The sequence below is a fragment of the Citrus sinensis genome, chromosome 1, assembly GCF_022201045.2.
Source record: "Citrus sinensis cultivar Valencia sweet orange chromosome 1, DVS_A1.0, whole genome shotgun sequence".
NCBI classification, from domain to species: domain Eukaryota; kingdom Viridiplantae; phylum Streptophyta; class Magnoliopsida; order Sapindales; family Rutaceae; genus Citrus; species Citrus sinensis.
Window position 1 is genome coordinate 80190 of NC_068556.1, and position 14339 is coordinate 94528.

At 39.0% G+C, this 14339-nt stretch overlaps 2 protein-coding genes across 3 annotated transcripts; one reads left to right on the forward strand and one right to left on the reverse strand.

The window, feature by feature from the left end:
• Positions 1 to 239: 239 nt before the first annotated feature.
• Positions 240 to 4295, reverse strand: LOC102628555 (uncharacterized). Of its 2 annotated transcripts, XM_006483596.4 has the most exons (8): positions 3883 to 4276; positions 3475 to 3751; positions 3317 to 3379; positions 3145 to 3184; positions 2838 to 2902; positions 2489 to 2605; positions 1720 to 1848; positions 1033 to 1410 (listed from the first exon to the last, which is right to left on the reverse strand). In XM_006483596.4, exons 1-8 carry the CDS (start codon positions 3987 to 3989, stop codon positions 1342 to 1344), a joined length of 867 nt encoding a protein of 288 aa, XP_006483659.2. In that variant the 5' UTR covers positions 3990 to 4276; the 3' UTR covers positions 1033 to 1341. The 2 variants fall into 2 exon arrangements, with proteins under 2 accessions (XP_006483660.2, XP_006483659.2); XM_006483597.4 differs by lacking the exon at positions 1720 to 1848 and having other exon boundaries at positions 240 to 1410; positions 3883 to 4295.
• A 699-nt stretch (positions 4296 to 4994) lies between these two features.
• On the forward strand, positions 4995 to 13881 carry LOC102628260 (DDB1- and CUL4-associated factor homolog 1). The gene is made up of 14 exons (XM_006483595.4): positions 4995 to 5470; positions 5590 to 5668; positions 5794 to 5910; positions 6016 to 6194; positions 6278 to 7082; positions 7209 to 7306; positions 7446 to 7869; positions 7975 to 8577; positions 8677 to 8859; positions 9085 to 9645; positions 10560 to 10670; positions 10888 to 11006; positions 11125 to 12700; positions 13029 to 13881. The coding sequence occupies exons 1-14, from the start codon at positions 5244 to 5246 to the stop codon at positions 13713 to 13715; spliced, it is 5769 nt and encodes a 1922-aa protein (XP_006483658.2). The 5' UTR covers positions 4995 to 5243; the 3' UTR covers positions 13716 to 13881.
• Positions 13882 to 14339: the final 458 nt, after the last annotated feature.

Genomic DNA, 14339 nt, shown 5'->3' on the forward strand with positions numbered 1-14339 from the left:
GTGGGATATTGGCTGCTAACAGATTTCATATTGCAAAAGAAACTCAGAAATCCTGCAGAGGCGGATGCCTAAAATAGTAAACACATTGACGAGAATTAAATGAAAAAACTAGTGTCCACCACATTCTTTCCAATCCCAATTGTAGGAAGATTTGCCAGAACACCGATACGATTGGCCAATTGGCCAAGCCAAGAATGTTCGGTTGTATCCAACAATCGATGTATGTGCAAATACACAGATGACGTGAAAAAAAGAGAGCAGCTAGCTAGTTAACCATTGAAGAGAAGAGAACCAAAGAAATTGTTTAGAGCAAAGTAATACACCAAGTCACTAATTATAATAAACGATGATCTATTTCCCTTTAATAAGAACGTAACTTTATTAAAATGAGACCTCGCGAAAGGCACATGAAACCTGAGGAGAGACTATGAAATACATCGTCAACGCGTACAGCATAGCAGCCATGCGATTGAATATTTGTTGGATCTTCCTTTAGAGAAGCTCATCTCATATTTTATATATTTATCACCAACACCCCCTCTTCTTTCTTCCGTTGCTGTTGCGTTTGTGCTTGTGGAGTTGGACAATTTCCCATTCAGATTTCGAATCATCTTCAGTTTTTATCTCCCTTTTTAGCTCGTCTTGATTCTTAAATCCCGAATTTATCTGCGTAAACATCGTCGCTCATCTGTATTTTCAGATATCACATGTCCTGTCGTTAATCTGTATACGATTCAGTGAACACTGTGTGCTAATCGTTTGTTTCTCATAATAGTAAATGACTGGTCGTCTGTTTATTTCGAAAGCAGATAACTGTCGTATGATAATTTAAAGTTTAGGAAATTCACTAGTTTTTCATCCTCACAAAAATGCGTAATTCATCTACAAGGTTTCAAAAGGACACTAAAATTCTCACCAAGGGATAGTTCTTGATATGTAACCACCGTTTCAAAGCAAATCATTTAAGAAAATAAAGAATTTACACTTTAAAAGATGAACTTCATCATGACTATCCCAAATGCCAGAACAGAATCAGAAAAAAAAAAGATGGGGACTTCATTACCTTTGATCTGAAACAACAGCATCAAAACATCTATACAATTCAGTAGACAACATCAATGGGCGAGAGACGAAAAAAAATGAAGAATTTACAGCTAATGAACAAATTAATCTGTACGAAATTAACTTAATCCCAACATTCTAGCATACACGAACCACATTTTCTTGTTAACTGGGAAATTTATTATGATGGACCATTTACATCCTTAATTTCGTACAAGCAGTAACACAAATCTCCCATACGCCATATTTTGAGCATGGCGAGATCACAAACATCCCAAGTCATTGCCATCTCTGCAAGAGACATGTGCTCTGATGCTTCTGGAGATAGTCTCTTGATCTTATATCAGCCTGCATTAAGACAAAAGTGCAGATTTAGAATTGAACATCAATGTCATCTCAAACATGATAAGTCAATTAAAGAAAGAATAAGCGATAGTGCTCAACAGCTCAACGTTATGAACAACTGAAGACTGCAAGATGAAAAAGAAACACCACCAGCATTCACCACCCCAACTTTAAATAAACTAGGGAATACTCAAAAGAACATCTTTTATTTATAGATTAAATAGTCAGTGCTCGTAAAATAGCAACATATCCTCAAAAGTTAATGAACGACAATTGAGTTGCTAGCCAAAAGCGGAGGTACTGAGTTTTGACCTGTCGTATAGGCTCTGGCACACGATACTTGCAAGTCATTTTAACAATCATGACAGCAGTATCAAGTGAAATGCAGTGACCAACTGAAATAAATATAGGCTTCAATGTGTCTGGAGTTGATCTCATTGCCTACAAAAATGCAAGATTGATCTCAAGTATAATTCTGAAACCAAAATCTTAGGAGTTATGAAAACAATGTGAACTGGAGACACCTAAATCAGTAACAAAAGCTATATTCAGTTTAAATTGGGATCCTTCAACAGATGAAGCAAACAAGAATCAGCTAAGCCAACAATTTTCAACATACAAAAAGCTTGCCTAAGGCTTCTACCCAAGTCCCAAGACCTCACCAAAACTTCACAACCTCTCCTGCAGATATACTAAATCAATGTACATAAAAGATAGTTCTTGCAAAAGCCAAAAAGGAAAATCCTCAGAACCTTACTCTCAAAGAACTGCTAAATAATGAAGAATTTCAAACAGATCCAAGACAATGAAAGGCAAGTAGCAGAAAAGAGACCTAATGAATCTTCATCACTGCTAACAGAGACTTTCTATGAACAGGAATGATTGGCTACAAGTTATTACTTGATGCTAATGACGATCTCTACGAGATGCCAAGCAATTTACATTAAAGCTGGCTATTTGGGGTTGGAAAATTCAATCTTCACCACTCTTGCAGTTGCCTCTAGAAATATACTTGGTCACATTATAAGATACACATAAAGAGTCAAATATCACAAACCGAACCTCATGCTAACTCACTTACCACTCCCCATGTGGATCCTGAGCCTCCCATCAAAGGAATAATATCTTCATTATTGTTTTCTTTTGCATCAAGTAGTTGCCTTACTCCAGAATGTGTTAGACCATCCACATGGTGCAGCTGAAATATTTTAAAGTTAGAAAATCATGATTCAATGTAACACAATGGAGAGTCAAGAATTAAGTTCTTAACTCAGAACAGTGATAGGTGAGTAGATAGTATTTCATAATATCAGAGACACCTAGAATGATCAATCATTAAATATAAAAACCAGTAACAATGAAGCCCTTGGTTCCCTTTAATTGAAGAATACAAAGAAGAAAAACTAGTCTGTACTGTAGTCAATATTCACATTCTTTCCAACCCCAATTGTAGTAAGATTCGCCAGAACACCGATGTGACTGGCCAAGCCAAAACCTACGAAGAGAGTTCATAAATTAATGTTAGCATTGGATCCAACAATTGATGTAGGTGGAAAACCAAATGCTGCTTGGCAATCAAGTTCAAACAAAATACTACAACTGCCCAAAATATCGAGTTAAACAAATATTCTGTCTATAATAACAAAACTTGCAAAAGGGAAGGGACAAAAAAGGAGCTCTATGCATAACGTTTAGGAAGAAATAGCATATATGGAAATGCATGCAAAAAATACTTGCCTCGAGGATGGAGTAGTCCATTGCCATCAACCATTAATACCTGTTGATTAAAAAAGCTGTTATAAAATCCAATAGGAGGAAAGCTAGTAGTGGATGTATTCAAGAATTCGGCACTGCAGTAGGCATCAAGAAGCATGGGTGATAATAAGAGGATCAATTAATCAATCATCACCTGTGGGTAAAAATGGTTAGCCCTCTTTTTCATGTTATCCAGAAGCGATAAAAGAACCGGAGCCTAAAGCAAAGAGAAGAAAATCATAAAATATGTTAAGTGCAAAATAACTACATGAAAATATTCTATAAGAAGAAGATAACTAAAATGAAAGAGACCTCGCGAAATGCAAGGAAACCAGGGACATAAGGCACTTGAAGCCTGAGAAGAGAATAATCCTCATAGACTATTTGCAGAGTTTGGAGGTCCAACACAACAATGCAACCACATGCAATTGATGGATCTTCCTTTGAGAAGCTCATATCAACACCACCAATATACTTCAGCAACACCTCTTCTTCTTCTTTTGTGCTCGTGTTTGTGGTTGTGGAGTTCGGTAAATTCCAAGTAAAAAAATCTTCAGTTATTAATCTCTTTTTTAGCTCGTCCTGAATCCTGAATTTACCATTGCCAACTACTAATAGCTAATCACTTAAAATGACTAATAATTGGACTATATAACCTATAATTTTAACTTAAATCATTTCATTGTTCAGACCCAAAAGATTTAAGGAATATAATCATACTCTGTCCACTGATTGAGCTGAGCTTGAGCAGCAGGATCGGGCGATGCTAGTGCTTCCCTTTCTTCTTCACAATAATTTTCCATGTACGATCTGTAACAAGAAGACATTTGCTCGGGGATTGAATGAAATTCTCTTCGATGATGTGGCTGCTGCACTCCTGAATTCTTTTCCTTTTAAAAAAAAAAAAAAAATTGTTTCTGGATTGTACAGTGGAAACATAAAGAATGGCCAACAAAGAATTACTTGGATCCCGAAAAGGAAGGGCGATAAAATCCCCATTTCTTTTTATTTTCATGATTACGATTTTATCCCTATAGTCTTAACTTTTGTTTGTATGGTTACTGGGGTTTCGTGAATCCTGAACTGATGAAATAAATTGTACCTTTCAGGCAAGAAAAATGTAAGATTTCATCGCACAAGTTTTATTTGTTAATTAATTTATTATTATTATTATTATTGTTATTACACCTGTTCTCCCGGCTGTGTATTCTCATCATATTGAAAAAAAATCTAAAAAGCAAATTTTTTTTTAATTAAAAAACCATTGTATGTGCATCGGAATGCTACAATATCATCTAAATACCTTACAACATGTTTCTCTTTTATGTAGCAAATGATTCACGACAATATTGGCAGAGTAGTTTTTGTATGTCTACTTTGATGCCACTGAAACTTGGGTTATCAAGCAAGAAATGCATCACTACAGGCACTTGTTGGCTGCTCTTATCACTTTTATGCGTCTGACTCACTCTTCGACTGTAAGCTGTATACTACAATATGGAATTATGGATGATCAAAGATAGCGTTTTACTGATAACTGGATATTTTGCTCATTAAGGAAAGAAGGGGATAAAAATGGTTTGGCTATTGGCAGAATGCTATGGTTTATGTGTAAGGAAGTGTAGAGACTTGGAAATCCAGTTGCCAGCAAGGGTAATAATGACATTCAGTAGGAGAATAACCTGTTAAAGACGGGCCTTTTATGGACCCGACTAAATTGGGCCAGAAACTAGGGTTAGGAGTAAGAGGGTCGGGTTATTCGGGAATGCTCGGATCCATTTCGTGAACAAGTTAGAAGCGTCTCTCTCATCAATCATCGTATAAAAGGGAAAGACAACCGCAGCGTCCGTCTTTATTGGTTTTGCTTCCCCTCCGCTCGTAATATAATATAGTATAATTACGCCCAGCTCTCTCTCAATCAAACACCCTAGGGCCTAGTCCCTGAACCGAACGCCCAATTGCACGCTCATTGACCAAAATAGTTGAGTTTGAGTTGGCGAGCAAGGAAGCAGTAGTAAATTAAAAAGTCTAAACAGTTTTGTTTGTTTAATCAGAGAAAGGTTCATTCTTGTTTTTGGTTTATGGAAGGATCATCGAGCCAAGGGCTTAGTGAAGCTCCTGTTCTTGAAGGAGGTGGAGGCGAAAGCGGAGGCGGAGGCGGAGGCGGAGAGGATGAAACGAAGAAAGTAGAGGAAGAGTTGATGGCCAAGGCTCAGAAACTCATGGAGAAGATCACTTCTTCACCCGATAACCCTAATCCCAGCGTCCTTCATGCCCTCTCATCTCTCTTTGAGATCCAAGAATCTCTGTACGTAAGCAAAAGCTTCCTCGTTTTCAATTGAATTCATTTCGAAAACTTATATTTATTTATATATGTGTGTGATTATTAACGACTGGACATCATTATTTTAATTAATTGAACTGTAGATACTTGGAAGAGAGTGGCTTTTCCTCCAATAATGCTCGGGCTTCTCATAATATTGGACGCCTTGGCAACTTAGTTCGGGTAACTAACTGGTCTTAGCCTTTTTCCTTTTGGTGATGTCGTGTCCTGTTTATATACTGCTTTATCTGTGTTAAACTCGCCAGCCATGTGTCTGATCCCTAGAATTTCTTTTTCTTCCTCCTCAGGAAAATGATGATTTCTTTGAATTGATATCTTCAAAGTTTTTGTCAGAAAGTAGGTATTCCACCTCTGTCCAGGCTGCTGCTGCTCGCCTTGTTCTAAGCTGTTCACTCACTTGGATTGTAAGATTTCTGTTGTCTCTTTATCTTGAAAGTATATTTTCTTTATAGCCTTTTCATTTTCATGGAATGTTTTGTCTACTTTATGACACGGTGAATTTTATACAGTATCCCCATGCTTTTGAAGAACCTGTTGTTGACAACGTCAAAAATTGGGTGATGGATGAGACTGCCCGATTGTCTTGTGAAGATCGTCACTTGAAGCATCATATGAGTAGAAAGGAAGCTTCAGATTCTGAGATGTTGAAAACTTATGCAACCGGACTTCTTGCTGTGTGTTTGGCGGGGTATGCTTTCTCATTCATAATTTCTCACTTATATGCTTAATTTATTTTACACCATTTCTTATTTGGTTTTGATTGATTGTCAGTGGTGGTCAAGTGGTGGAAGATGTGTTAACATCTGGATTGTCTGCGAAGCTTATGCGTTATCTCCGCATACGTGTCCTTGGGGAGACGAGTCAAAAAGATGCTAACCATTTGGCTGAGAGTAAGAATTCAGCCAGTGCTACTTCCTTGAGAGGTAGAGAAGAAGGTCGGGTTAGGCTACGGCAGATTCTAGAGCATCCTGATGAAAGGACAATAGATGAACGGTCTCTAGACGATCAAGACATTGAAAGGGTGACACATGGAGATGAGTGTGGAGCTGATGATGGAGAACCACATGATGGGTTAGCTGCAGGGATCGATATGTCTGAAGCATATACTGATGCTCGTGAGGGGAAGACAAAGCTTGGAGATAATGATGAAACTGGAAGAGATGACTCCTCAAGGCGGAGAATGAACCGTGGATGGATAAGATCCAGAGGGAAGGGGAGGATTAATGAAGGGGCTATTGAGACTGATCAGGGTTTAACATCCCCAGTATCTGGTAGCCGTTTAGGACAGGTACGAAGTATTAGAGATAGGAGTGTTTCAAAAAGTTCTGATACGAAAAAAGCACCAGATGGTAGGAAGCATTCAGGAACAATTGGTTCAGATGGTGTGTTTATGGAAAGAGAGGATGGTGATGACTGCTTCCAAGAATGTAGGGTTGGAAGCAAGGACATATCTGATATGGTAAAGAAAGCAGTGAGAGCTGCTGAAGCTGAAGCTAGGGCGGCCAACGCTCCTTTAGAAGCCATCAAGGCAGCTGGTGATGCTGCTGCTGAAGTTGTCAAAAGTGCAGCCTCAGAGGTATGCAGCATTATGTCTATCTTTTAGGTTTTAGAGTTTACTGCTTCTCTAGATTCTTAACTTTCTGTTTCATTTTCTTCATTTATCTGAAATTGAATTCCATTTTGCCACTTCCTATGATTCCAGGAATTTAAAACTACTAATGATGAAGATGCTGCTCTTTTGGCTGCTTCCAGAGCTGCATCTACTGTTATTGATGCTGCTGATGCAGTCGAGGTTTCGAGGTTGGTCATTGTACACATTTAAAGCACATAACTAATTACTTCAACGGTTTCAATTTGGTATTTATAGTCTTCTTTCTTCTTGGAGATTATATTTCAGTTAGGCAAGTGCTAATATATGCTCTTTGTGGATTGGTGGCAGGAACTCTATTAGCACCAATGTGGACTCGGTGAGTTTAAGCGTCACAGAAACAGAAACGAATGAGGATGTTGAGGAATATTTCATCCCTGATGTTGAATCCCTTGCACAGTTGAGAGAAAAATATTGCATTCAGTGCCTCGAGACATTAGGTGAATACGTGGAAGTTCTTGGTCCTGTGCTACATGAAAAGGGAGTAGATGTCTGTCTTGCGCTTTTGCAGCGGAGTTCCAAATACGAAGAAGAATCGAAGGTTGCAATGCTTTTGCCTGATGTGATGAAACTGATTTGTGCTTTGGCTGCTCATAGAAAATTTGCAGCGTTATTCGTGGATCGGGGTGGCATGCAAAAGCTGCTTGCGGTCCCAAGAAACAATCAGACATTTTTTGGTCTTTCTTCTTGCTTATTTACTATAGGTTCTCTTCAGGTATTGCCCGGTAGTGTTTGACTATTATGATTTGTGTTCTTCCATGTATTAACTCTTTATCTTGTTTTTACTGTGATTTCTCACCTTTTATAAAATTTGATACAGGGGATAATGGAACGTGTATGTGCACTGCCAACTGATGTTGTCCATCAGTTGGTTGAGTTGGCTATCCAACTTCTTGAGTGCACACAGGATCAAGCCAGAAAAAATGCAGCCCTTTTTTTTGCTGCTGCATTTGTTTTCAGAGCAATTATTGATGCTTTTGATGCTCAGGATGGCTTACAGAAATTACTGGGCCTTCTAAATGATGCTGCCTCAGTAAGATCTGGAGTTAATGCTGGGGCTGTAGGGCTTTCCAGCTCAACATCACTTCGAAATGATCGATCACCGCCAGAAGTACTGACATCGTCAGAGAAGCAGATTGCTTATCACACCTGTGTTGCTCTGCGGCAATATTTCAGAGCTCATCTCCTTTTGCTTGTTGATTCGATTCGTCCTAATAAAAGTAACCGAAGTGCAGGGCGGAATATTCCAAATGTGAGGGCTGCATATAAACCACTTGACATTAGTAATGAGGCAATAGATGCAGTTTTTCTGCAGTTACAGAAGGATCGGAAGCTGGGCCCTGCTCTTGTGAGAACTCGGTGGCCTGCAGTGGATAGATTTTTGAGCTTAAATGGACATATTACCTTGTTGGAATTGTGTCAGGTATGGTTTGTCGACTCAAGTTCTTTTCCATTTTTTGACTCAATATGTTCTTTACCACATTTGCTAATTCTCTAAATTTAATTTTGCTAATCTATTTAGGCCCCTCCAGTTGAGCGTTATTTGCACGACTTGCTCCAGTATGCATTGGGTGTTCTGCACATTGTTACGCTGGTTCCTAATAGCCGCAAGATGATTGTTAATGCCACACTGAGTAATAATCATACTGGTATAGCAGTCATTTTGGATGCGGCAAATGCTGTTAGTAGTTATGTTGACCCTGAGGTAAGATCTTTTCTGAACATTTTTCCTTTAAAGTATTGTTGCTGTTGTTCTGGTTGCTGCTCTTGTTATATCTATTATGCAAGTGAATGATGGAAGCCGACTCTGGCATTGTTGTTTAATGTTTGTTTTGTTGATAATTCTCATCTAATTTTAGAATTGTTTCTTTGTGTCTTTTCTTATACTGTCAGAAACTCAGAATTAAGTGTTTTTGGGGTATATTTTCAGATTATACAGCCAGCATTAAATGTGTTAATCAATCTTGTTTGCCCTCCACCTTCCATCAGCAATAAACCACCTCTACTTGCACAAGGTCAGCAGTCTGTTTCTGGCCAAACCTCAAATGGTCCATCTATGGAACCAAGAGATAGAAATGCGGAACGTAATGTCTCAGATAGGGTGGTTTATATGCCCAGTCAGAGTGACTTAAGGGAGCGGAATGTGGATTCTAGTCTGCTAGATAGAGGCAGTAGTGCAAACACACAGCTCGCATGTAGCACATCTCAGACTCCTGTACCCACACCAACATCAGGATTGGTCGGGGATCGAAGAATTTCTTTAGGTGCTGGGGCCGGGTGTGCTGGCCTTGCAGCACAATTAGAACAAGGCTATCGTCAAGCAAGAGAAGCTGTCCGAGCCAATAATGGCATAAAGGTTCTTCTACATCTTTTGCAACCGCGCATTTATTCTCCACCTGCTGCACTAGATTGTCTGCGTGCTCTTGCGTGTCGAGTACTGCTTGGCTTGGCCAGAGATGACACAATTGCACACATACTGACAAAGCTTCAGGTAAATGCTAATCTGTTCATATTAATTACATTAGCATATTTTAAACACGAGGGTTATATTGCATTGCCCTGGATATTACTTTCAAATTTTAGTTGCAGGGTAGTGGTTTTTAAAATTCAAGGTACTTTATGCTTGTATTTGTGATTTGTAGAAATTACCAATCCTATCCAATGATAATATGTAGAACAACCAACTTATCCAATTTTAGATATATTAATAAGGATTTGATCACACAGTGACATAACTAGTGGACATGTATTATGACATGCATAAACAACCTTTTATTGTTGTTTTGTTGCACTACTTTGCTGATTTTAATGGGAGATGATGGATAAGCAAGCTGAGGAGGAGCCAAAATACATTATCAAGTAGCATCATTTACATCAGGCATGAATGTCGTTGGTTTCTTATTCCCTCTTGTAATGTGGAGGGTATAAACAGTAAATTGGATTTTTTTCCCCTGTCTTTAAACTTCTCTTTTATACTGTGCTTTCAGTCTTTACTGTCTTCTTTAACTGGATTCTGCTTTTTAAGGGAAAAAGTTAGCTGCATAAATGTGTGCTGAATTCTGTTAACTTACCATCAGTTTCTGTAATGACATTATTATTTGTTACCCTGTTAGTTCACATTGAAGGTTTTCTATGTAATTCCTTAAATATTTTTGACGATGTTGTGTCCTGCAATATTGCTTTGGCTGATGTTGGCAAGTAATTAATAGCGTTGGAGTATCCTGCCATGGTCTATAATCATCTTATCCTGTTGCAGGTTCCATTACCTTGATATTTTTATCATTCTTAAGAGTTTTCTGTGTATCCGATGTGTCACTGCTGCTTTTGATTAAGATAATAATCTAAAATTTTGTAGGACTTTTAGCTTGTTTGGCATTCACTGCTATGTTCAACTTGGTCTTCCAGGTCGGAAAAAAACTGTCAGAACTTATCCGAGATTCAGGTGGGCAGACACCTGCAACTGAGCAAGGCAGATGGCAAGCTGAACTTTCCCAGGTTGCAATTGAGCTTATAGCGGTAAGCACCTCTATATCTTTGCTTTAATGTGCCCTATCTTTTGAACCTGCCGCTATAGAGGTCTGAAAAGGTTTTTTCATATTAGTCTCTTATTTTTATTAAAATGATTTTATTCAGATAGTACATTAGTGACTCCTAAAATATAATAGTTTTTTAGTTGCTTATTTTAACTTAATAGAAGCATTTTGAATTTATGAATCATTTATGAATGTTTTAGATTGTAACAAATTCGGGGCGTGCAAGTACTTTAGCAGCTACTGATGCTGCTACACCTACTCTAAGGCGCATTGAAAGGGCAGCCATAGCTGCTGCTACTCCTATCTCTTATCATTCCAGGTATTTCTTTTTTGTTCGAGAATAGTCTTCTTTTCGCCGTATTCTGCCGATTCCTCTTTTGTTTGTTGATTTCTCTTCTTTTGGCATTCTGTTCCATAAACATGTATAAATAATGCAGGGAACTTCTTCTCCTTATTCATGAACACCTTCAGGCCTCTGGTTTGGTTACAACTGCTGCACAACTGCTGAAAGAGGCTCAGTTGACACCTTTGCCTTCCTTGGCAGCTCCATCATCTCTTGCACACCAAATCTCCACGCAAGAGAGCCCATCAATACAAATTCAGTGGCCTTCTGGCCGTAGTCCTGGATTTTTGACTGGTAAATCAAAACTTGCTGCTCGTGATGAGGATATCAGTTTGAAGTGTGATTCAAGCATGTCTTCAAAGAAGAAGCAGCTGGTTTTCTCACCCAGTTTCAATTTACAGTCTAGGCATCAGTCCCAATCTCATGATTCCCAAACACCATCAAGTAGGAAAGTTTTCAGTAACTCTAAACAGTCTGCAGTTCCAAGTGTACTGGAAATTCCTCACGAATCTGTGTCAAAATCGAATCCTGATACAGATTCTCAATCTAAGACTCCAATTGCATTGCCAATGAAACGAAAATTATCTGAATTAAAGGATACTGGATTGTCATTGTCTGGGAAGCGACTTCACACTGGTGATCTTGGACTTCGGTCTCCATCTTGTCCAACACCTAATTCTGTCCGTAAAAGTAGCCTTCTAAATGATCCTCAGGGGTTTTCCACACCAGGTAGTTTAGCAGAATATTTGGATGACAACCAGTGTGGCAATTACCATGCAGGTCAAGCAACACCATCCTTCCAACTAGGGGCTCTAAACGATCCGCAGCCCAGTAACTCAGAGCGAATAACCCTAGATTCTCTTGTTGTTCAGTACCTGAAGCACCAACATCGCCAGTGTCCAGCTCCTATAACTACTCTTCCACCTCTCTCTCTTTTACACCCTCATGTTTGTCCTGAACCAAAGCGGAGCCTTGATGCTCCATCAAATGTTACAGCCCGGCTAGGTACACGTGAGTTTAAAAGTACATATAGTGGAGTCCACAGAAATCGTAGAGATCGTCAGTTTGTTTACAGCAGATTCAGGCCATGGAGAACATGCCGTGATGATGCTGGTGCCCTTTTGACTTGCATTACTTTTCTTGGGGATTCCTCTCATATTGCAGTTGGTAGCCACACTAAGGAGCTCAAAATTTTTGACTCCAATAGCAGTAGTCCACTGGAGAGCTGCACAAGCCACCAAGCTCCTGTGACTCTTGTTCAGTCACATCTTTCGGGTGAGACCCAGCTTTTGCTTTCTTCAAGCTCCCAGGATGTGCATTTGTGGAATGCCTCTTCAATTGCTGGTGGGCCAATGCATTCCTTTGAGGGGTGCAAGGCAGCAAGATTTAGCAACTCTGGTAACCTTTTTGCAGCCTTACCTACTGAGACTTCTGATCGAGGAATTCTCCTTTATGATATTCAGACCTACCAATTGGAAGCAAAACTGTCTGATACATCAGTAAATCTCACTGGTCGAGGGCATGCGTATTCGCAGATACACTTTAGTCCTTCAGACACAATGCTTCTTTGGAATGGAATATTATGGGACAGGCGGAATTCTGTCCCTGTCCATCGTTTTGACCAATTCACAGATCATGGGGGAGGTGGTTTTCATCCTGCTGGAAATGAGGTAAATAGATATTCTAAGTTGTTCATTCTTTATATTTCTATTAGGATGATCTTCTGGTCAGTGAGAAGTGGAATTTGCTGATAATTTTTGTGCTTCTTTGATGGTAAATCTGCATAGTTGAAGTTAAAAGCATTTGACGTTTGACAGTCTGCTACCTGTGTATGCAAACAACTGGTCCACCAGATGCATGTAGCTTTAAACCTTGTTCTTTCTTTTTTTGTTTTTTTGGGGGTGGGGTGTTTGAAGAATAATAATAATAATAAAATTGTTATGATTTTCTTTCTCCAACTTTTAAATTGGCCTTTTTCTTAAAATTTTCTTTCAACAGGTTATCATAAATTCAGAAGTCTGGGATCTTCGGAAGTTTAGGCTTCTCCGCAGTGTACCATCCTTGGACCAAACGACCATAACATTCAATGCGCGTGGGGATGTAATTTATGCAATTCTGAGGAGAAATCTTGAGGATGTGATGTCAGCAGTTCACACCCGCCGAGTTAAGCACCCCTTGTTTGCTGCATTCCGCACTGTGGATGCCATCAATTACTCTGACATTGCAACAATACCAGTTGATCGATGTGTGCTTGACTTTGCAACGGAGCGGACAGATTCATTTGTTGGATTGATTACAATGGATGACCAAGAAGATATGTTTTCATCAGCTAGGATTTATGAAATTGGTCGCAGAAGGCCAACTGAAGATGACTCTGACCCTGATGATGCCGAGAGTGACGAGGAAGATGAAGAGGATGATGACGACGTGGATGTGGACCCTCTAATGGGGGCCGATCTGGATGGGGATGGTGATAGTGAGGGTGATGATCTGAGTAATAGTGATGAAGATGATAGTGTAAGTGATCTTGATGATGAAGATGATGGGGATTTCATGATGGATGATGTAGACTATGATGGTGGAGGTGGGTTATTGGAGATTGTGACCGAGGGTGATGAGGATGAAGATAGTCAACTGGTTGAATCTCTCAGTAGCGGAGATGAGGAGGATTTCATTGGCTTCTAAATTATAAGTATCTAAGTTTTGTATCAATGATAGTCCAGTAAAGTAAATGGAAGACTACATTTTCATGGTTTGTGCCAAATTTTGGTCATGTTGTCATTTTTCGAAGAGGCAAAGAAAAAAAATGAAAATGCATAAAAATAGTAAGCTGCAGCAGAATTCTTTCCTACTTTTTGATCTAAGAGTGGCGATATTGGCAGCCGTCAAAATTCTTCACAATGCCCCTCTTCTTATGATATACCATAAAATAGGTCTAAGAGCAGCTACTTTTAATTCCACAAATAACCCCAGACGGTCATACCGATCTCCTTCAACAAACCTTGTAGACTGCCTTCTATAGAAAATAATGTGCTGATGCTCGCATGTCATGAAAAAAGTTGTGATGGTAATTTTCTCTTTTTATCTTACCACTTCGGTTGATTTGTAATTGATGCTGATAATGATCTAAGATCGCTCTTTTTTATTACCATAAATCTAAGATGAGCCTATAATTTAGAGCAAAATTGCAACTTACAACTAAATAAATGATGTTTTCTGATATGAAATTTTTTTTAAGAGATCAGGATAATTGTGAAAATTATCCAAAAAACCTCTTGAAGCTGTTTTCCAAGTTTGCTCTTTACACCG